We start from the raw sequence: 24367 nt of genomic DNA, 5'->3' as shown, positions 1-24367 counted from the left end.
ATGATCTCCTGATTCTGCTCATTTCACTTAGCATCAGTTCATGAAATCTCTCCAGCCAGGCAAGTCACAGCCCTGTTCAATTTCCTCAACTGTAAAATGAGCTGAAGAAGGACATAGTAAACCACACCAGGATCTTTGTCATGAAAATCTCAAATAGGGTCACAATGAGTCTGACACAATTCAAACAATTGAACATCTATCTAGTATGAGGGCAGTGAATGTTCACTCCTTCTGATTTTCAAGAATTAAGAAACAAGAGGGACTAAAATTTCAAACATTGGTTAAAAAAAATTCACTCATTTTTCCATACTTCTTTGGGTACATGGAATTAGAGTAACAGGACAAAATAAAAAAGGAGATTACCACCAATACATAAATTTAAAAAAAAAAAAAAACCTCTTGGCACTCCTGGTTAAAGTGCTCAGAATTTTTTTTTTAATTCAAACCTTTTTGCACACATATGGAGCCAGGACTTAAAACACTTCCAGTAATCAATCCTATATATTCCCAAAATGCCAAAGGATGAACCCAATTTTAATGCACGTAGAAATTCAACAAAGTTGAATAGGACAATTACAAACTAATCTACAGACAAGCCACATGGAAACAAATGTTCTATCAGACTGACTAGAGCATCAATTTTTATCAACACTCATAGAACCATAACAATAGCTCATATTTATGTAATGCATTAAGGTCTACACAGTATTGTATAGTAATACAATAATTCTAAGACATAAGTGCTACTTTTTTCTCTATTTTACTGACAAAGAAACTGAGGCTCTAAGAAGTTAAAGAGACTATACAGGTAACAAAGAGAAGATTCTACATCAAGTCTTCCTGACTCAGCCAGTACTCTCCACTAAAGCAGAATGGCCCATCCATCATAGAATGACAAAACTGAAAAGGACCTTGGAAATCATCTAGCCAAGGATTCATAAGATTTTTTTTTTGTTGTTATAAAACCCCTTGTCAGTCTTGTAAAATGTATGGATCTCTTTTCTGAACAAAGTCTTTAAACATACAAAATAAAATATATGGGTTATATAAGTTCAGACCCCCTTGAAATTTATCCAAGGATCCCCAGGTTAAGAAACTCAAATCAAATCTTTCATTTTAGAGAGGAAGAAACGAGGACAACTAGAAACAAGAAAGATTAGGCCTAAATCACAGCCAGTTCAATAGCAAAGAAGAATCCATGTTTCAACTAAGAAATAAAATTCTAATGTACACGTATAACCTATATCAGATTGCTTGCTGTCTTGGGGAGGGGAGGGAAAGGGAAGGAAAAAGAAAAAATCTAGAACACAAAATCTTTTTTTTTTTTTTTTTTTTTTTTTTTTTTTTTTTTATTTTATAATTATAACATTTTTTGACTGTACATATGCATGGGTAATTTTTTACAACATTATCCCTTGCACTTACTTCTATTCAGATTTTTTCCCTTCCTCCCCCAAGCCCCTCCCCCAGATGGCAAGCAGTCTTATATATGTTAAATATATTACAGTATAATTTAGATACAATATATGTGTGTAGAACCGAATTTTTTGTTGCACAGGAAGAATTGGATTCAGAAGGTAAAAATAACAGTTTACATTCATTTCCCAGTGTTCCTTTTCTGGATGTAGCTGGTTCTGTCCATTATTAATCAATTGGAATTGGATTAGCTCTTCTCTATGTTGAAGAAATCCACTTCCATCAGCATACATCCTCGTACAGTATCATTGTTGAAGTGTATAATGATCTTCTGGTTCTGCTCGTTTCACTCAGCATCAGTTGATGTAAGTCTCTCCAAGACTCTCTGTATTTCTCCTGTTGGTCATTTCTTATAGAACAATAATATTCCATAACATTCATATACCATAGTTTACCCAACCATTCTCCAATTGATGGACATTTATTCATCTTCCAGCTTCTAGCCACTATGAAAAGGGCTGCCACAAACATTTTGGCACATACAGGACCCTTTCCCTTCTCTAGTAGTTCCTTGGGGTATAAGCCCAGTAGTAGTATGGCTGGGTCAAAGGGTATGCACATTTTGATAACTTTTTGGGCATAATTCCAGATTGCTCTCCAGAATGGTTGGATTCTTTCACAACTCCACCAACAATGCATCAGTGTCCCAGTTTTCCCACAGCCCCTCCAACATTCATCGTTATTTGTTCCTGTCATCTTAGCCAATCTGACAGGTGTGTAATGATACCTCAGAGTTGTCTTAATTTGCATTTCTCTGATCAATAGTGATTTGGAACACTCTTTCATATGAGTGGAAATAGTTTTAATTTCATCATCTGAAAATTGTCTGTTCATATCCTTTGACCATTTATCAATTGGAGAATGGCTTGATTTCTTATAAATTAAAGTCAATTCTCTGTATATTTTGGAGATGAGGCCTTTATCAGAACCTTTAACTGTAAAAATTTTTTCCCAATTTGTTACTTCCCTTCTAATCTTGTTTGCATTAGTTTTGTTTGTGCAGAAACTTTTTAATTTGGTGTAATCAAAATGTTCTATTTTGTGATCAATAATGGTCTCTAGTTCTCCCTTGGACACAAACTCCTTCCTCCTCCACAAGTCTGAGAGGTAAACCATCCCATGTTCCTCCAATTTATTTATGATTTCGTTCTTTATGCCTAAATCTTGGACCCATTTTGATCTAATCTTAGTATGTGGTGTTAAATGTGGGTCCATGCCTAGTTTCTGCCATACTAATTTCCAGTTTTCCCAGCAGTTTTTGTCAAATAATGAATTCTTATCCCAAAATTTGGGATCTTTGGGTTTGTCAAAGATTAGATTGCTATTTTTATTCACTATCTTGCCCTGTGAACCTAACCTATTCCACTGATCAACTAGTCTATTTCTTAGCCAGTACCAAATGGTTTTGGTGACTGTTGCTTTATAATATAGCTTTAAATCAGGTACACTTAGACCACCTTCCTCTGACTTTTTTTTCATTAGTTCCCTTGCAATTCTCGACCTTTTATTCTTCCATATGAATTTTGTTGTTATTTTTTCTAGGTCATTAAAATAGTTTCTTGGGAGTCTGATTGGTATAGCACTAAATAAATAGATTAGTTTGGGGAGTATTGTCATCTTTATTATATTCGCTCGGCCTATCCAAGAACATTGAATGTCTTTCCAATTATTTAAATCTGACTTTATTTTTGTGGCAAGTGTTTTGTAATTTTGCTCATATAATTCCTGACTCTCCTTTGGTAGATATATTCCCAAATATTTGATACTATCGACTGTTATTTCGAATGGAATTTCTCTTTGTATCTCTTGCTGTTGGATTGTGTTGGTAATGTATAAAAATCCTGAGGATTTATGTGGATTTATTTTGTATCCTGCGACTTTGCTAAAATTCTGAATTATTTCTAATAGCTTTTTAGCAGAGTCTTTGGGGTTCTCTAAGTATACCATCATGTCATCTGCGAAAAGTGACAATTTGATTTCTTCATTTCCTACTCTAATTCCTTGGATCTCTTTCTCGGCTCTTATTGCCAAGGCTAGAGTTTCTAGTACTATATTGAATAGTAATGGTGATAGTGGGCAACCTTGTTTCACTCCTGATCTTACATGGAAAGGTTCTAGTTTATCACCATTACATATGATGTTTACTGAAGGTTAGAACACAAAATCTTACAAAAATGAATGTTGAAGTTCTAATTGTTCAGTGATTAAGAAAGCAATCTATACCCAAAGAGAGAACCGTGAGAACTGAGTATGGTTCACAACGTAGCATTTTCACTCTTTTTGTTATTTGCTTGAATTTGATTTTGTTTCTCTTTTTTTAAAAAATTGATTTGTCCTATATGTCATGATAATTGTATAAATAAATATGCATATATTGGATTTAACATATATTTGTACCATGTTAACAAGTATTGGACTACTTGCCATTTAAGGGAGATTGTGGGGGAAGGGAGGAAATTGGAACACAGGATTTTGCAAGGGCTAATGTTGAAGAATTGTCCATGCATATGTTTTGAAAATTAATGTTGAAAACTATCTTTACATATATTTGGAAAAATAAAATGCCACTGAGAAAAAAAAGAAATTAAATCCTATAACCATATGGTCTCATTCACTGACTCCAAGTATGCATACTTTTTGAGTCCAAACAGAATGCCTTTGCTTTTCCTTCTTTGTGAGTTATTCTTCTACTTGTATTGCCTCTTGCTCTCAGATAAGATAAGGTTCTAACACCAGAATAACCATTTAAAAGTGAAGAGTCCCACCATAATATTGTGAGTTAATTTTTTGTTCATTTGAAAGATAGCATTCATAGTTCTAACTACTCCACATCCAAATATACAATCAAATGCAATGAATACAAAGTGGTAAAATTGCTTAGTAAAAAGCCAGAACTATCAAGCTATTATAAGAGTCCCTAGTTTGTCTCTAATGCCACAGACTATAACAGAAGATAAGCAGCTATTTAAGATTTCCCCAGACTTCTATCTGGCACTATGCCAGCAGTGGGCATAACAGGCACCTATTAATATTTATTGAACTGGGAATGGAAGAGTGCTGAACTGTGCAGGTGGAACAGCAATTGATGACCATACTTCTTTCCTTCACTTGTGGAGGGAAGACTAGCAATAGAAGCAAAGGGGTCAGGGTCTCCTGATCTAAGGGCCCTAGAGAGTACCTGTCTAATTATCCAAAATATACTACCCATCTGCATTAACAAGGGGAAGGGATTTTAAAAAATAATCACAGTTCATATTTTCACAACAACCTACTTGTAAGGGAAACAATAATAGCAGCTTGCATTTATGTAATGGTTTTTTTCAAAACAAGCTTATAAGGACTTATACAAATGTTATTATCCAATTTTGGAGGGGAGGAAACTGAACCACTGGATCTATTACTCTGACTCAGGTTGCCTTAATTTTAAAGTCCAATATTCTTACCCCTATTTTATAAAAAGGGAAACAAAGATCCAGAGAAAATAAATAACTCTGCTATAGCCTTATGACTAGTAACTACAGTACTGGAAATGAAACCTGTTTTCATATACCTGGATCAGTAATACTCCCATCTCTCCATGAAATCAACCCACTATTGCTAAGGAAGAAAGGGGTTTAAAAGCAATTATATAGCTACATAGAAAACAGAAATGTTTATTTCCCTATATTTTGCATATTTTGTGTATATTTGTGTAGATAGAGAAACTTTAGATTTTCCAAGTGGGACATCCTTTCAGTGCATGATCCTTTCAAAGTCTAGTTTTCTGATGGTCTTCCAAGAAGGCTCCTCAGTCTCATCCCACAAATTAGTGAGAGATACATCTCAGGAAGTACCCATTTCTCTTAAGATTGGACTAAGTTTCTCACATAAACTCAGGCAGGCAAATAATTCATTCCAAGAGTGATGCTGAGATTCTCTGCATCACAGCTTACCTTTTCCTTCCAGATACTACTATGAGAACTTACCACTTCTGATTATTATTTAAATAATGATTTTTTCTTAAAGGCCATTTTTTTTTCCTCCTGTTTTCGTGGCTAGTATTAAGTAATATCCAAGAGACAAATGAAACTAAGTTACAATGGCACAATATCTAAACTAGTAAAAGAGAGAAATACATACAACCCCCAAATAGTCACTGAACTACTTCAAAATTTGGTATGGTATTAAGTGAACCACAACTTCCCTGAATTAATAAAATACAATTTCATGGAATGGCATTAACAGAATATTTTCAATAGAATGCCTAAATAGATATCTAAATCAAAACCAAAAACTATCACTAATATCTCCAGATGTGTTCTCTCAAGTCACATTTCTGCTTCTAATTTCCCAGCTACTGTTTTGTTCTGAGGCAACTGAGCCTAAGTGACCTCCTAAGTGACTTGCTCAGGGTCACACAGCTACTAAGTGATTTTAAACTCAAGTCCTCCAGATTCCAGGGCCAGTGATCCACCTAATGAGCCACCTAAAACACCCCCCACCTAATATTTTCCCAAATACAAAGTCTTCTCTTCCCAATAAAGATTACTAATAGGATCTTACTAGTTATCTAAAGAAATCTATTTGGTAGAAAGCAGAACTTACAAAACAAAGCAAAACAACCCATTTTATAGTATCACATAATTCTAAAAGTTCAAATGAATCATTATGGACAATGGGAATTATCACCAGCATGAAATGTTTTCTCTATGCGGTTACAGCAATAGTGCTCAAAATGGTTTCAGGATTCCTTTATACTCTTAAAAATTACTGAAGACCTCCTAAAGAGCTGTTGTTGCTGTGGGTTATATCTGTTGCTATGGGTTATATCTATCAATATTTACCATATTAGAAGTTAAAACATGTTCAAAGTATTATATAAATAGTTTTGACTTCAGGAGTCCTCTAGAGGTATCCATACCACACTCTAAGAACCACTGGGTAAGGACTAGAATTAAAAGTCATCTAATGTAAAACTAATACAACAAGAAACTGTAATCCAAATTTCATCTGTAAAAACATCACTCTGAAAAGTGTGAAATTGTTTCTAGACACAATAATTAAAAGAAAAGGGAAAAGATGTTTGATAATGCAGACTAGATTAAAGAAGTGTAATATATCTAACTTAGATAAGTGGGTTTTTTCCCCCCCTGAGATAATTAGGGTTATGTGACTTGCCCACGGTCACACAGTTAGGAACTGTGAAGTGTCTGATGTCAGATTTGAACTCAGGTCCTCCTGACTTCTAAGCTGGTACTCTAACTACTGCACCACCTAGCTGCCCCTAAGTGGGGTTTTTTTTAAGGTTAATAAAGGCAGGATTTAGATTAATGTAACTCATACAGAAAGTTATAAAACAAGTTTGGAATTTTTTTTTAAGGTAAAATTAGAAAGCAAAAATGGCTCTGAAGCATTTACCCATCAAAACCTGAAGAAGCATATGACATAAGGAGTACTAAACTTGGAAACAGGAAGATATGATTGGCAGTGGCCTTAATTAAGTCATTTAACTTCTATGTGCCTCACTCTCCTCATCTACAAAAATGAGGGAATTAGACTAAATGCTCTATAAGGTCCCTTCCCGCTCTCAATCTGTGATCTTATGGTCTACTTCAAACAAGAGTTGGTTTACACACTTCACTGCTACCTCTAAAAGCCGTTATGTTGCAGTCCCATTCCTCTGAGCAAAGGAGGACCTGGCCCAGGCAGCAAATTATAGAACACTGATTATTCAAATTGATAGGGAACATGTTTTACATGAAGACTTTTCTAATTCCTACAGTCATGTCTTTCCTTCCAAAATACTATTTATGAACATGCTATTAGTCTCAACAATGTAAGAAACCTAAGGGAGGGGGACCTCTTTATTTTGGGCCTGTTGGGCCTAACACATAGTATGGGCTTAATAAATATCTGTTGATTGACTGAAATAATAGAGGAAATTATCCAGTTCAAGTCCCTCATTTTAAAGGACAAAACAGCAAATAAAGAAAACTTAACAAAAAATCATTAGCCCAAGAGCACAAATGAGTTTATGAGACATCAAGGTCTAGAATCCAGGTTTCTTGATTTCTATATCCAAACTGTTTTCAATGCTCTATAATTATTTTGGCTAAATAGGGAAATGTATGAATTTCTCATTTATACAGCAATATTCTAAACCATCTCATCCACCTATCATACCTAAGTTTAATCTAGGATAAAGGACTTTAAATTCCTCACACTTTGTTCTTTTACCCATCTCTGTTCTAGAGATGGGAAAAAGGAAAGGAGTTACCTTGGTGGCAAATGTTTTTTGAGAATCCATAATTCATTTCTGTTCTTTCTAACTCCCTTATACCGAACAAACCAAAAAATGAAATTTCAAATCAAGCATACCAACAAATGAAATAACAATGCCTTACCATCCTTGTTAACAGCAGTGACTTTGGCTGGGTAAAACCGACAATCAGACCAGCAAGCAAGTACCTGCTCATTTATATGAAATTCCTGTAAAAATAAAAGTTTGTTACCAACACAACTGATTAGTAGGTAACCTTTCAACAATATAATTTAAGTGCTTTTAAATAATCACTTTACATTTCTAATTTTGAATTTGTAAAAATATGGCTAAAAGCTTCAAGACAAGCAATCTTGAGAGAAATAGCATTAATACAAGAAGCCCCATTTATTAAATACTTTTTCTCCAAAGGAGCTGTGTGACTGACCCTAACTCTAGTCACCTAACCTCTACAGTCCCAGCATCCTCATCTGTAAAATGATGACAACTAAATCCTATTCAACAAGAAAACTATGCATCTCTTATCAACTCTTAAAAACCTCCTCCTTATAAGTTAGAGAAAGGTCAGAAATTCCAAATGCATTAAGAGATAACATGGAAGAAAAGGATAAGAATTCTTTGCGTTTAGTCAGAAACAGAACAAGAAATATAACCCAAAATTGACTCCCTAATTTTACTACTCCCATGAACAATTTACTACTTCCAAGTTTATCATCACTGGACTTTTACAATATTACCACCAATTATACAATAATAGTTCCAAACAGCTTCATGCATTAAGTTAGCATTTTGAAATATGAATATAATTCAAGGTCTGGTGATGTTCCTAAATAAGAATCTAGAAAAAGGAACTTTTTACATAAAAGGTACATGTAAATGGTTAATAAATTAAATTTAAAAATACATGTTAAGGACAAAATACCTGCCTTTGACCTTATGATCATTTCACTTCTCACTGTGATTTCTTTAGGAAATTAAAAATAATAGAAAACAGTAAACAAATAGAAGTGAACATCACTTATAATCTAGTTAGGAGTCTTGACAGAAATTTAGGAATTTGACTGAAGCTTTTGACTAAAATGAGTTTTTTGAATTGTCTTTAGAAGTAAAACACTTCCTACTAATACAGATAACCTGAGTTTGTTAAAAAAAAAAAAATTAAAGCTACATTCCACATTATGAACTTCAAATGGCCAACTGATGTACTTTATCAACTACAACATCTCAATTTGAGGAAAATGTGGTCAATAGCCTCAGGATCAAACATCTTGTGTTTTAACAAGAGGAACCCATTTTTTGTGAGTTATTGTCTAAAAGTCAACATATATTGCCAAATTCCTAGCAATCAGCTAGTTCCAAGAATGAAAGTTCATAAAATATGTAATTTTCTACTCACAGAAGATCCTTCTTCCTCATGTAACCCTTCTTTCCTTAACTGTATTTTCTCTAATGGACGTAAATAAGGACTGTCCCAGCAGAACCATTCATCATAACGATGGTTCCAACGTTTGAAATGGATGAGTACTTTCCCTTCTTCATAGTCAATTTCCTGTATATGAGCTGGATACCTAAGTCAAAAAAAAAAAAAAAAAAAAAAAACTTTATTTTTAAAAATTAAAATTACAGAACACCGTTTAATGTTAGAATATTCAAAACATATGCTATTGAATTGATCTAGCAATTCTGGAAAGCAGCTTGGAACTATGCCCAAAGAGCTATAAAATCATGCATATCCTTAACCCAGCAATATACCCCCCCCGCAAAGAATTCAAAGAAAAAGGAAAAGGATCTATATATACAAAAATATTTATAAGAGCTCTTTTTGAAGTGGCAAAGCTTTGAAAACTGAGGGGATACCTACCAAGTAGGAAATAACTTGAACAAATTGTAGTAGAAGACTGTGATGAAATACTATTGTGCTATAAGAAAAATAAGCAAGATGCTTTCAGAGAAACCTAGAAAGATATATATGAATTGATGCAAAGTGAAATGAGAAGAATTAAGAAAAAAACCACTGCACATAATAATAGTAATATTGTAAGATGTGTGAAATTTTTCAAAATTGTCCAATCTACAAGAAAAACCACTGAGCCAATGGCACTTCATTAAAAGATTCTGGGCCCCTAATGGAGTAAACTTCAGATCTTCCTCACAATTTAAAATGCCTCCTTACTCCAGAGTTTTGGTTCTATAGTGCTTTAACAATATAGGTGGAGAAGCCCAAAAATACAAAATGTGATTGATAGATTTACCCATGACTCTGCATGAGGGTCCACACAAAATATAGAATCCCATTGGTTGAGAAGTGGGCTACTGAGCTAACTTGATTTTTGCAGGAGATCCCACCAAAGACAGAGCAAATCCATGGTGTTAAGTTGCTCAGAGGATGTAAAAATATCTACATGGACCAGTACACGGGCAGGCCACAGGTTGGCAACCAGTCATTCAGTGGCTCCATGATCAAGGTCATCTTCCCTTAAGCAAGAGATGAAAAACAAGGGATGGAAAAAAAAAAAAAAAAACCTAGAGTAAAGAAAAAACATAAGGAATCATAGATGATAAAATGGATAATTTTAATAAAGCTGAAATTCTAATACATTTGTGATAGAAAATACCATCTGTATTCAGAACGATAATTATGGTGAGTAAATGTAGATCAAAGCATAGTATTTTCATCTTTGTTGTTGTTTGTTCTTTGTGGGGGGGGTTCCCTTTTGATCTAATTTTTTTTTTTTTTTTTTTTTTTTTTTTGGTGTAGCATGACAAATACAAGAATTGCTTTCTGTCTAGGAAAGGAGGAAGGGAGAAAAGCAGGGAGAAAAATCTGGAACACAAGATTTTGTAAAGGTGAATGTTGAAAACTATCTTTGTATGTATTTGGAAAAATAAAATACTATTAAAAAAATAAAATACACCGGAAACAGAAAGATCTAAATGTAAAAGCTTACATCATAAATAAATTAGGAAAGTAAAGAAGAAAAAGAAGGAACCATAGATGATAAAATGGATAATTTTGATGAATCTGAAATGGTATGCAAAAACAAAAAATTAGAAGAAAAAAAATTAATTGGGGGAAAACATTTGTGAACAAGTTTCTCTGATAAAATTCTAATAAAGGACCTGATTTTGATTATGTAACTTCCCAATAAGTAAATTAATCAAAAAGCATGAATAGGCAGTTCTCAAAGCAAGAAATCTAAGTTATCAACAATCATATTTTTTAAAAAATTCCAAATCCTAAATAATGAGATATACAAATTAAAACAGATGTGACACTCTCTCTCACATCTATCAGATTAATAGATGTAGAAAAACAGGAAAATGATAAATATATAAGGAGCTTCAGGAAAGCAGCCATTATATATGAATTAATGGAATATTATTGCATTGTAAGAAATGACAAGTTTCAGAAAAACCTAGGAAGACTTATATGAAATAATTCAGAATGAAGTGAGGAATGAAAAATTTTATATAGTAACAATAACATTGCAAAGAAAAACAACTTTAAAAGACCGTAACTTTGATCAGTACAATGATAATCACTATTCCAAAGGATAAAAAAATGAGGCTACCCAACTATTTCCTGACAGATGAGTCATCAAAAGTCCAGGTGAAGAATTAGACCTATTTTTAGATATGACACAGATTTGTCTTATTTGACTATGGCTGTTACAAAGATTGTTTTTCTCTTTTTTGAAGGGAGAGGATTTCAGCACTAGTAATGGAATAGATATCAAAAAGATGTTCATATTAGCATTTTTTAAAATGAAGGAAACAATTTCAATTCACAAAAGAGAGAGAGAGAGAGAGAGAGAGAGAGAGAGAGAGAGAGAGAGAGAGAGAGAGAGAGAGAGAGAAGTCTAGACAGCCAGAAGTAAGAGCTAGTAGCTTCTCTTGGAGGTCCAAGCCTTAGGGGAATTTACTGGCATCTCATCTGCCCTAAGAAGAACGCCAGGCCCCACTGCTGCCACCTTTCAGGAGGGATGAAATTGGCTTTTCCCAAGTGGCATTGCTTTCATAACAGACATCTGGTGGCAATATAGCATTGTGGGATACTGGTGATTAATGACCAGAAAGGCAGTTGGAGATATAAGAAATCAAAAGTTTGGTCAACCTGGGACATCTCAGCCATTAGACTAAAGAACAGAGAGAACTGGAGCAGGCTGCCATTGTGTGGAGTGCTTCACCTGGCCAGAAGGAAAGGAGACTAAAATCTAGCTATGAAGAATTCTGTATTCACTGAAGTCATTTGGTATAGGTACTGAGGCTAGTGAAAAGGGAATTCCCAAGTGAGTGTGGGAAGAGGCAGAGACCTTTTGAGTTCCAACCTTCAAAGGATCTGGCCATCAAAAGAAAAGGAATCAGAAACTGGATGACATAGGGGAATTTAAAAAAAAAAAAAAAAAAAAAAAAAAAAGATTTAAGTTACCAAAGAGATGAGAAGAAAATTTCCTTTAAAAAGCTGAATTCACAATCATATATTTTATGATATTCATCCTCTGCTGAAGTTGGCCTATGGGGACACTTCTCTGAATGAGCTATCTGTCTATATTGATGGTATTCTTTTTGGCATGGCTCCCTTTGTCCTGATTCTGGTGTTCTACACCAAAATCATCAATGCCATTCTAAAGCTGCCATTGGCCACAGGGAGATACAAAGCTTTTTCCACTTGTTCTTCCTACGTCATACTTGTTGGCTTATTCTTTGGTTCTGCTCTCATTATGTATGTGAGACCTAAGTCTAGCCATTCATCAGGAATATACAGAATCCTCTCAATTTTCTATACCATTGTAACCCCAATGTTTAACCCCATGATATACAGCCTGAAGAACAAATATGTTATTTGTGCTCTGAAAAAAAATTACTAATTAAGTGACTAAGATCATTAAACAAATAATCAAACTTAAAAAAAAAAAAAAAAAAGTTGAATGCACACAGATATATCAACAAGTTAGCTATTAATAACAGAAGGGAAGATGGCCCAGAAATGTCTAAGTAAATATAATATAATAAGACAAAGAAAAATGAAGCAATACAGAATGAGGCAGAAAAAACTTTGTAGTCCCAAGAAAAAATGGAATCATAGTAGGATGTTTCTGAATGGTACAAGAGAGAAATAAGAATCTTCAAAGCAGAATGTATATGGCACATACAAGAGAAATAATTGACAGAATTGAAAAACTTGAATCTGCCTTAGCAAATATCACCAAAGAAGCAAAAGAGAAGGTTTTAATTCCATGAGGAAATAAGAAAAGACTAAAGAAGAAATAAAGATGGATAAAGAACATGAATGAAAGAATAAAAGTTTAGAATAGATAGAAAAGAGAATTAATGAAGATAACAAAGTAACACAATTCTTTAAAGACAGACATAGAATATTTTAAAACTAACAAAATATGTTTAAAGAGAGAAGAAAAATGGAGGATTTTGATCAACCAATGGAATAAGAAAAAGGAGAGGGAGAATTAAATTATGTAAAAGGAAGAATGAAAAAGAAATAATTTTAAAAACTCCAAAAACTAGGGGAATGCAGGGTAGGGAGAATGGAAAAATGTTCATTCATTTATAGCATTCCTTTTTTTTTTTTTTTTAGTTCCAGATTCTCTCCTCTCCATCCATTGAGAAAGCAAGCAATATAATATCCATTATAATTGTGAAGTCACTCAAAACATTTCTGTATTAGCCATGTTGGGGAAAGGGAGGCACAAAATAATGAAAATGAAAAACAGTATTCATTAATCTGCACTCAATTCTTTCTCTGGAAATAAATAGCATTTTTCATCATGAATCCTTTGAAATTACATAGCATCACTGTAATGATCAGAGTAGTTAAGTCTTTCATAGTTGACCCTATTTAGTTTACAGTATTGCTGTATCTGTATATAGGGTTGTACTGGTTCTGCTCACTTCATTTTTTATTAGTTTGCATATGTTTTCTTGGGTTTCTCTGAAATCATCCTGCTCATTATTTCTTACAGAACAATAATATTGCATCACAATCACATGACACAATTTGTTCAACCATTCTACAATAGGCATCCCTTAAATTTCTAGTTTTTTACCACTGCAAGAAGAGCAGCTATAAATTAAATATTTTTATACATGCAGGTCCTTTTCCTTTTTTTTATGATCTCTCTGGAATTTAGAGCTAGTAGTGATGTCACTAGATCAAAAGGTATGCATAATTTGATTGCCCTATGGGCACTGCTCTAAGTTATCCCAGAAGGGCTAATTGAGTTCAAGATTCCATCAAAAATGTATTAGTGGGGGGCAGCTAGGTGGCGCAGTGGATAGAGCACCAGCCCTGAATTCAGGAGGACCAGAGTTCAAATCTGGTCTCAGACACTTAACACTTCCTAGCTATGTGATCCTGGGCAAGTCACTTAACCTCCATTGCTCCAGCCAAATAAGTAAATAAATAATAAAAATAATAACTTAAGAAACAATAATATCTTTAAGGGGAATGGATTTTTTTTAAATCTCAATTCAGAAGAAAGCTATATTAGAAACAAGTATAAAAATATAAACCTAACTTTTATAACTTTACATATGAATGGATTAAATAATTTAATAAAATAAAAGTTACAAATTGAATAAGAAAACAAAACCCCAAAATTCGTTCTTTATCAGTTTTGCTAAAGAGTTTTTTTTTCTCTTAATTTTTTTTTCCTCTTTTAAAAAATATTCTTAGGGCAGCAAGGTAGCACAGTGGTTAGAAGTCAAGAGGACCTGAGTTCAAATATGGTCTCAGACAATTAACACTTCCTAGCTGTGTGACCCTGGGCAAGTCACTTAATCCCAATTGCCTCAGCAAAAAAAAAAAAAAAAAAAAAAAAAAAAAAAAAAATCTTATATGGAATGAGTCTCATTAAGGGAGAGAGGTACTAGAAAGCAAAAAATCCTTGTACAAATATACCTAGCAATTCATATATACATATGGATATAGATAACAGCAAAGCAAAAGAAATTCCAGCACTGGACATGTCCACAAATTTTATGTCTCAATGTGCAAAGTCAAGAGACAGCAGCACACTTTATTATCAGGACTTAGGAAAGGTGACCAGTCGGTCATTCCATCAGAGTTCTGAAGTTTTCCAAAGTTGTCTTTATAATATGGCTGATAACGTATAAATTGTTCTGATTTTCACTACACATTGAATCAATTCATATAACTCTTCCTAAGTTTCTCTAAAACCTCCCTTTCACCAATAATGAAATATGCTTTCTTTCTCTTAGTACGGCTGGTGGTCTATAAATATAAAATGTTGCTTATAACATCAGATGTAGTTGCTAAGACAGATAATTTTATCGAAATTTCTTCTTAGTTATAAGAGTTCTTGAAGAGCTAGAGTCACATAGTGGATAAGAGTGCTGAGTCTGAAGTCAAGAAGATTGAAGTTCAAATTCAGCTTCTGACATGCACTAGTTATGTAATAAGTGAAGTCATTTAATCTATTTGCCTCAGTTTCCTCAAGTGTAAAATGGGGATAATAATAGCACCTACTTGCCAGGGTTTTAAGATTTAAATGAGATAATACTTATAAAAACATTTAGCAGAGTACCCAGCAGATAACAGGCATTATATGTGCTTATTCCCTGTCCCCTTTATAGGAGCTATATTGTTTTCTTCTTTTTTGTATGTGAGAAAATTATGGCTAAGTGACTTCTCAGGGTCATATAACTAGTAAGTGTTAAGTGTCTAATGCTAAATTTGAATTCAGGTCTTTCTAACTTCAGGGAAAATGCTCGCTCCACTGCACCAACTAGCTGCCCCTAAAAAGTTCAAGAAATGTTATCAAAAATAAGGCATCAATAAAACTTTTAAAAAGTAAAGTAAAATAAATTAAGTCACTTTTCTACCAAAGGAAATAACATATTGGTGATCAATTAAATTTTTGCTTATTCAGAATCATCATTATGATCAATTATTATACTATGTAATTAATGGTATCATAATCTAAGAACTAGAAGGGACCTATAAACTCATCATTCTAACTCCTATTCAAATCATAAATCTTAACTATTATACCAAGAGTAACTGATCACATTAAACTCTTGTAAGACCTCTACTACAAGGGAATTTCCATGAAAGCAGCCCATTCCATTTTTGGACATTTCCAACTGCTCAGAAGTTGTTTATTTTTTCTCCCCCACCCCATTCCAATTACCAATAATCTCTCTCTCTCTTTTTTAAACTTTTGTTTTATTTTTTTCACATTTCTTTATGAATCATGTTGGGAGAGAAAAATCAAAACAAAACATTCAATTTCTATAATTCTCTTTCTGGAGACAAATGGCATTTTCTATCCGAATTTTATTGGGACTGCTTTGGATTAATGAACCACTGAGAAGTACCAAGTCTTTTATAGTGAATTATGCTATAATTTTGCTGTTACTGTCTACAATATATTCCTGGTTCTGCTTGTTTCAATTCGTGTAAATCTTTCCAGGCTTTTCTAAAATCAGCTTTTTCATTACTTTTTATAGAACAATATTCCAGTACTTTCATATATCATAATTTATTCACCTATTCCCTAACTAATGCGTATCTACTCATTTTCTGATTCTTAGCCACCACAAAAAGAGCTGCTAAATGCTCACATTTCTGCACATGTGAATCCTTTTCTCTGTTTTGTTTTTTTTTTCTTTTGAATTGTGTTCTTATAATGCTGGACTGAATCTATAGCGTATTTACATAAAAATTCAACATTGTACTTCAAAGGTGAACTGCGTGCCTGTTTTTCTTTCTGAAGTAAAATTCTATTCTCTTCATTTAAAAATATAGATTTGTATTCACAGGACTTATTCTAGAATCTGCTTAGCTGAATATATTCTTGGTGTTATGTTGATTTTCAGTTAATTCCATCTTTTTCAACAAAAGATTGTACACTACAAAATGTACAGTATAACAAAGCTACCTTATTGCAAAAACCAATTACTAAGAAGCTAAATCAGTCTTCTAATTTTTTTAAACTGCAAAATAATCAGAGTTCTTTGACTTTTATCGGAACTCAAAAATATGCTCTTATTATTTTGATATTCATAATCACTTCAAAATTCCTAGTCCCAACTCAAACACTTTCTTTTCCTGATCATTAGCTTAATCTAATTTCTAATTTTCTAATGGAAACACTGCCATCTGGTGGGCTAGAGATTATGAACAGTAAGGTGACAATGACATCAGGTCTACTACCAAGGACTAATTTACTTATTATGATTATAAAGCTAGCGCTTTATGGAAGGTATAGAAGAGGTCACCTAATCTAACTCCATGATTTTAGAGAGGAAACAACTGAGTCCCAGAGGGGAAAAGTGAATGTTCAGCATCACTTAAGTAATTAATAGAAAAATTAGAATTAAGCCTAGGTCCTCTGATTTAAATTCCAATATACTTTCTACTTATCTACATTCTCCTATGAATATCTTACTACTGTGCTAGAATTCTAGGTGCTAGTTAATCAAAGTTTCCTATAGGAACAGAGGCAAGAAAAAGACAAAGAAAATATATCATCAATGAAGGTTAAGGTTAAAATATGGGAAAACTTTCTATAAGATGTTCTGAGCTAGTTCTGGATCTTGGGATAAAGATAAAGGAAGATCAAGGAACAACTGTAAAGAAGTATTGATAACTAAAGCTTAAAAAAAGCAATGTTAGGGAAATCTGACAGGACAGTAAGGGAGATAGGAGCTTCCATTGCTTCTGAAGTCCTACAACTTTACTTTGTTGTGACTACCTTGGGTACTTATTATGCTAGTCTTCAATATTTAGTTTATATCCTCTCTTACACATATAATGTTCCGTTTTGTATTATTGGTAGTTATTTGTGTGTATGTTATATATTCCTTGATTGAGTACATAAACCCCACAAGGACAAAGATTGTGGGATAATGGGTAATCAATCAAACAACAAACAATTATGAAGCTTTGACTTTGCAACAGAGAGAATGCTAAATATGACATCAAGTTAACTAGAGTCAGACATTTCTAAGCTAAGCCATGTCATCCAGGATAGAGTCATCAAGCCTATTAGAGCCTCATTCTTTATATTTAGACAATAGGAATAATAATGCTTGTTCTACATCATGAGCATGCAAATGTGAGTTTGTAGTTACTATCTTTATTATCATTCATCTCTATCCTCCCCTCTGACAAACACCTATTATAGTGCTCTACTTTACTCAGATGCTTTGAAAAAAATATATGATGTACCCAACTTCAGTCCTCTGCCCAATTTAAGGAAAGAAGAAACATGAAGAACACCAAATTGGGTTAAGTGTGACAGAAGAAGATAATAAGCTTAATTTAAGACAGATGAGGTAAAGTCAACAATAGGATATTCAAATGAAACCAAGAAGTTTATATTCTTAGCCTTGACAAATAGGAGTGATATGGATGTGATAAAAATGATTTAATGGGTCCTTCCTTGCCCTACTGAAGTGGTCTTGAACCAAAAGGTTCAAGGTTCTGAGGACCAAAAACTCCATACAAATCCCCTTTTATTTTACAGAGAAAAAAAAAGAGGAAAGGATAAAATACCAGTTTTTTAATCTGTCCCGGGCCTCCAACTGGGCTCCCACCTCAAAGCTGATCCCTCTTCTGTTTGGTGGATGCTTTGTCATTTTGAGTCATCAACAAGGTTGCTTTTCTTCTCCTGAAAAGCCAATTAAATATTTATGAAAACATCTCACAATCTACATAAAGTATATCAACAGCAACATAAACTGGCAACATTCAAGACACAAGCTTCAGGAAAACAATAAATATAGAAAGTATATGGAATTTCACTTGTTACTATTCCTTTTTCCATCACTTTCTTCCCTTCTACCTTCAAATATGCTCAGCTCAAAATGTATCTCCCTCCTTTCTTTGCAGAAATGGGTGTAGAAGAATGCATACACCCCTAGCTTTAGAGTGGGAAAAGACTTTAGGAAGAGATCACTTAGTCCAACTCCCTCATTTTACAAAATAAGGTTACTTGTCCACATGTCAAACAGAGTAAGTAGCAAGAGTCAGCATTCAAATGCAGTATTTTTCCCACTATTCTGGCACTATAATTTCTATTACACTACCAGATTGTCATGTTCCATTCATATGTTGGTTAATTTTGTTCAAACATTTTTGTTCTTTTTTACAAGAGAGTTCTCTATTGAGAAAGGGAGGAAGAGACATTTAGAAATGAAAGTAAAAGGTGAGAGTAATAAAATTGAAAGTTAAAAAAAAACTATTGAATTAATTAATAAAACTAAAGAGTTGGTTCTATGAAAAAACCAACAAAATAGACAAACCCTTAGTAAATCTGATTAAAAAAAGGAAAGAGGAAAAGCAAATTGTTAGTCTTGAAAATGAAAAGGGAGAACTCACCACTAATGAAGAGGAAATTAGAACAATAGGAGCTACTTTGCCAACTTTATGCCAATAAATTCGATAACTTAAATGAAATGGAAGAATACCTTCAAAAAATATAGCTTGCCCAGATTAACAGAGGAAAAAGTAAATGGTCTAAATAGTCCCATTTCAGAAAAAGAAATAGAACAAGCTATTAACCAACTCCCTAAGAAAAAATCCCCAGGACCAGATGGATTTACATGTGAATTCTACCAAACATTTAAAGAACAACTAACTCCAATGCTATATAGTTTATATAGCTTGAAAAAATAGGGATTGAAGGAGTCCTACCAAATTCCTTTTATGACATTCATACATGGTAACCCTAAACCAGGTAGGCTGAAAACAGAGAAAGAAAATTATAGACCAATCTTCCTAATGAACATTGATGCTAAAATCTTAAATAAAATATTAGCAAAAAGACTACAGAAAATCATCCCCAGGATAATACACTATGACCAAGTGGAATTTATACCAGGAATGCAGGGCTGGTTCAATATTAGGAAAACTATTAGCATAATCGACCATATCAATAACCAAATTAACAAAAAATCATAGCAATGAAAATGGCAGAGAAACAAAAGATGAGCAACCTTATTTTTGAATGCCCAGCTTTCTCTAATCCTACTCTCCTCAAACCAAGTGGTTTTCCCAATCTATTTCCAATGCTCATCAGCTGCTCCTCTTCCCTTACCACTTCTTTCCTTCTTTGAGACTACCAAATCACTTTTCATCACTCTACTGTCATCACTAATGACCATTTCCCAATTAAATATCACAACTTCTGTTCTCTTTAATAGAATTCTGAAGTGAGACATCAGAATCAGCTACTTTTCTCACAGTCAGGAATTACAAAACAAATTACTAGACTAAGTCTCAAAAGGGAGGTTCATTCGTTACCAACCTATGGGATCAGTGAAATTTTCTAGAGAAAATAATATTCAATTTGGGCTTCAAAGTAAAGTTGGGCAAGGGTCCTAAATATAGCTAGATATCTCTAGATACATGGGACAATTATCTGGCACAGTAGATAAAATGCTAGGCCTGAATTTAAATCTGGTCTCAGATACTTACTGGCTCTGTGATCCCACATAAGTCACTTTACCCTGTTTACCTCAGTTTCCTTATTTCTAAAATGAGCTGGAGAAGAAAATGAAAAACGACTCCAGTACCTCTGACAAGCAAACCCCAAATAGGTCACAAAGAGTCAAACATGACTGAAAAAAATGCTGACATCTAGATATATTTGAGTCCATATGTTCTCATACATATATGAGAGAACACAAAAATGGAATTAATTCAAGAGAACTTGGAAAGAGTCACAACAAAAATATATATTTTTTGTCATCTGTTAGTATTTACTTCTATTTTGGTAAATCCTAAAACTGCATGCCTTAACTCTATCCCTTGAAAATCTATTAAATATTGCATTGCTATAAAATATGATTAATATGGATTAAGATGAACCTTTTTTCCCCCTCTTTAAAAAATGTTCATTACAAAGGATAGATTAATGTGTAGGAAAAGAGGTAGGATTATCCTGGAAAAAGGAAGGTAACTTGGAAACAAAAAGACATCAATACAATTAAATAAAAGATGTGTTCCTTGTTGCATATATTTGATCATTTGTCCTGAGTGATTATTAAGTGTATGATTAAAATTTTTGTCAACTAAAGAAAAAGTAGACCCTCAACATGACAAGAAAAGAAGACCCTCATTTAGCTATTGTGTTTACTCTAAAAAGCAGATTTAGAAAAGGCTGAGAGATGCAAGAAAGCAGTGAGTGAGTTGGTTGTTTTTCATTTGTTTTGAGTTTTGGAAGGAAGAAAAGATTTGAATGGAGAATGGATGGAAGAAATATAAATTGAAGATGAGAAAGTAAGGTGTTATTAAATTGTGAGTGACTTTTAATGTCAGACAATTTCAAATTTGTTTGACATTTACTGAAGAATTTTGAGAAAGGATATGACCAGATTTATGCAAAAGAAAAAACATTCACATAGCTATATGAAAGATGTATTCTAAAGTTATGTAAGGAAGTTAGAGGGCTATGGCAATAATCCAGGTAGATAGTAATGAAGGCATGAACTCTCAAGGTAAGAAAGTGAATTAATTATAAGTGGGAAAACAATATACACAGTAATTACAACAAAAAAATTTGTTTTTCTTTTTGCTGAGGCAGTTGGGATTGAGTGACTTGCCCAGGGTCACACAGCTAGGAAGTGTCTAAGGAAAGATTTAAACTCAGGTCTTCCTGACTTCAGGGCTGGTGCTCTATCCACTGTACCACTTAACCAAACCTTTTTAAAAAATTACAACTAGACACTATTACAATGACCACGATTAGCCCCAAGTGAAGGCACATCATTTATCTTCTTTATAGGCAGAAGATTATGGCTGTTAAACACTGCATATATGTCAAACCTTTTAAATATGTGAACTAGATTTACTGAACTTTTTTTTCCCTTTCTTTTTATTCTGTATTACAAGGGATAGCTCTTTGAAAGGGGTATTTTAGAACTAGACAAAAGACTGGGAAATATGACATAAAAACAAAAGATATCAGTAAAAAAAAAAATAAAAAATTCTTAAAGCAACCAAGAAAACAATAACTACTGATCTATTATATTTATTTGCCTACTTATACAAAATCTTTATGAGTAATTTTTGAGTTAATTATGAAAAAGAATTTGATTTTTTAAAGCTGTCTTATAGGTTTTTAAAATAAGGTATCTATTATCCATACATCAAAATTACTCATTCAAAATTTCTTGAAAGATGTAACAGAAATAACCCTAAGCAATGACACTTTTATATTAAACATCAGATGAGTCATAAAACAGGAAGACATATGCTCTCCAAATGTATTTGTCAATGCAATATAGAAGACACAGTGTAGCACTGGAACTCTGAAAGGGTGTATTTGAATCTAAGCAGGGTGCTTATAGTTAAGTACCTACTGGGTGTGAGATGGTGGCTCTCTAAGCACATAGTTATTGTAATGTTATGATGTGGTCAATGTAGTTGGCTTATACGTAAGATAATGTGGTAATGTGATGTTTTACAGCTGCACATGCCCAGTGTGGTGTCCTAATGTAGTCATGATGGGGTATTTAAAGGGAGTCCCAGAGACAGGAATCTCTTATTGCAGACAGCCAAGACTCAGAGAAGACTTCAGGCTCCAGACTCCATCTTTGACCAGCCAGGCTGCTCTCCTGCCTCCTTCACTTCACTCCTCCACCGATCCTGAGGTCCACCAGAGAGCCAGCTCAAACATTACAACACAGCACACATTTTTGGTCAAAAATGGATTCTTGTACAATGGTAAAGTATGCAAAAGTTCTACAGGTGCTGTTTGAAGATGAAATTGTGCTGAATTCATTAAACCCCAAATTACTGCAGATCTTCCTAGATATAAACTATAACCAAAGATGTTTGGCCTCTGTATTCATTCAGAAAAGATCAAGTGGATGAAAAATATATATTGTCTGAATTTCAACAAGCATTCAGATGAACAACTATCTGTATTAAAGTACAGGTGTTTGTGTATTTATGCATATATGTATAAATATGTCTACACACACAATTTAACAGTAGTATAATACAGAAGTACTACTGAATTTGTCCTATAGTATAATACATATATATGAGAAAGAAAGTATAGACCAAGTTCTTCATCTATAAGACATAAACTTCCTTAATATTTTTATAATTGTATTTCAATATAACTGGTTCCTTTTGTAATTCTATGTATTTTATACTTTTAAAACATTATTCTGAGGCTTCCACAGTTCTTATCAGATTGCCAAGGGAATCAATGATCAAAAGAGATTAAGAATTCCTTTATTATACAGACAAGTCCAGAATGAAAAAGGAAGAGAGATTAATTACCTTCAAGATACAACTTATTTACTAATCCCCAAACTTCTCATGAAAGCAATGGAATATAATAGTTTACAAGGAATTAAAAGTGAGTCCAGTGAGTGACAAAAAAACAAATGAAGTCTGGAATAAAAAACAATTAAAGAAAGCTAAAGAAAAGGAATAAAAACATCACTGAGGGAACTTTATGATAGGAAGAGAAAATGGACTAATCGTACGGTAAGAATAAGGAATGGCAAATGGACAGCCAGTCTATTCTACTGGTACCCTCTCTACTTCAGGAGTAAGAGGGCCTTAAGAAAATTAAGTGGATTCTTGTGTTGAACTTTTGTGAAAACATGAGCAGAAGTAGCACAGGAAGGGCAAGTATACATAGTTTATGACCTACTTTGTTGGAGATAATTTTTTAAATCTATGAGATCACAGATCCATTTGAGTGGAAGGTTTATATAAAAGATATTTTTCTATTCTCTGAAAGTTTACTTCTTTGTCTTTGTTGACAGTTGTTTATAATATAACAAAAGAAATGATAAGTTCCTAGATGAAGAGAAGGAAATAGAAAATACCCTAAGCATTGATTTGGAGGCTTAGAGAACATATGTAGGTTTAAGGGGTCTGGGGTGGTTTTTAGAGGGAAGGTAGAAGAGCACTTGTTTGTTTGAATAAGAATACACAGAAAATTAATATGAAATAAGGCTGGAAAGAAAGGTAGAATACCAAGACCTTGGTTACAAGTAGAGGAATTTGAAATTTGTTTAGGATGCAATAGGCATTCAATATTTGGAGACAGAGGAAGAATCAAGCCCATGAAAAGAAAAAATTATTTTGGCAGCAAGATAAAGACTACTTAAGTAGCATTCTGTACATAATACGCTTTAAGGAGTACTCCTAAAATATGATTATACCCAATTCTAAAAATCACTCCATTTCATTCATAAGTGCTTACAACAAAGGAGGTAGAAGGAAGAACCTGTAATAGAGGGTTACTAGGTCCAAGGCTGACAGTCATAACGAAACACAGAGAAGGTCCCACTGTGTTTGAGAACAACAAAGTTTCAAAGTAATGTCTTTATGGACTATTGTGCAGCATGATAAATGTGGAAATATGTATAAGAAAACTGTACATATTTAATATATGTTATATTACTTGTTCTCCAGGGGAAGAGAGTGGAGAGAAGAGGAGGAGAAAAATTTGGAACATAAGGTTTCATAAGAATGACTGTTGAAAACTATCTTTGCATGTATTTTGAAAATTTAAAAACTATTATTAATAAACAAAAAGTAAAAAAAATGAAGGATTAAAAAAAGAGAATAAGAAATTTCAGGCTTCAGTAAAGCAGGATTAATAAATTAATACTACATAC

The 24367-nt window shown here is 33.4% G+C and overlaps 1 protein-coding gene across 6 annotated transcripts in view; it reads right to left on the bottom strand.

The window, feature by feature from the left end:
* The window catches only part of PHF20 (PHD finger protein 20), a 127472-nt gene that overhangs the window by 90981 nt on the left and 12124 nt on the right, over positions 1-24367 (bottom strand). For 5 of the 6 annotated variants that reach the window (XM_074292526.1, XM_074292530.1, XM_074292531.1 and 2 more), the window contains 3 exons: positions 18273-18387; positions 9132-9303; positions 7860-7944 (listed from right to left, as the gene is read on the bottom strand). In XM_074292526.1, the coding sequence (XP_074148627.1) occupies positions 7860-7944; positions 9132-9303; positions 18273-18355 (340 nt within the window). In that variant the 5' untranslated portion in view covers positions 18356-18387. The remainder of the gene's footprint in view (positions 1-7859; positions 7945-9131; positions 9304-18272; positions 18388-24367) is intronic. The other variant, XM_074292532.1, reaches the window with a different exon arrangement.

Source organism: Sminthopsis crassicaudata, chromosome 2 (assembly GCF_048593235.1).
Source record: "Sminthopsis crassicaudata isolate SCR6 chromosome 2, ASM4859323v1, whole genome shotgun sequence".
Classification (NCBI taxonomy): domain Eukaryota; kingdom Metazoa; phylum Chordata; class Mammalia; order Dasyuromorphia; family Dasyuridae; genus Sminthopsis; species Sminthopsis crassicaudata.
The sequence above is the reverse complement of the archived record's forward strand: the minus strand, read 5'-3'. Positions and strand labels throughout refer to the sequence as shown.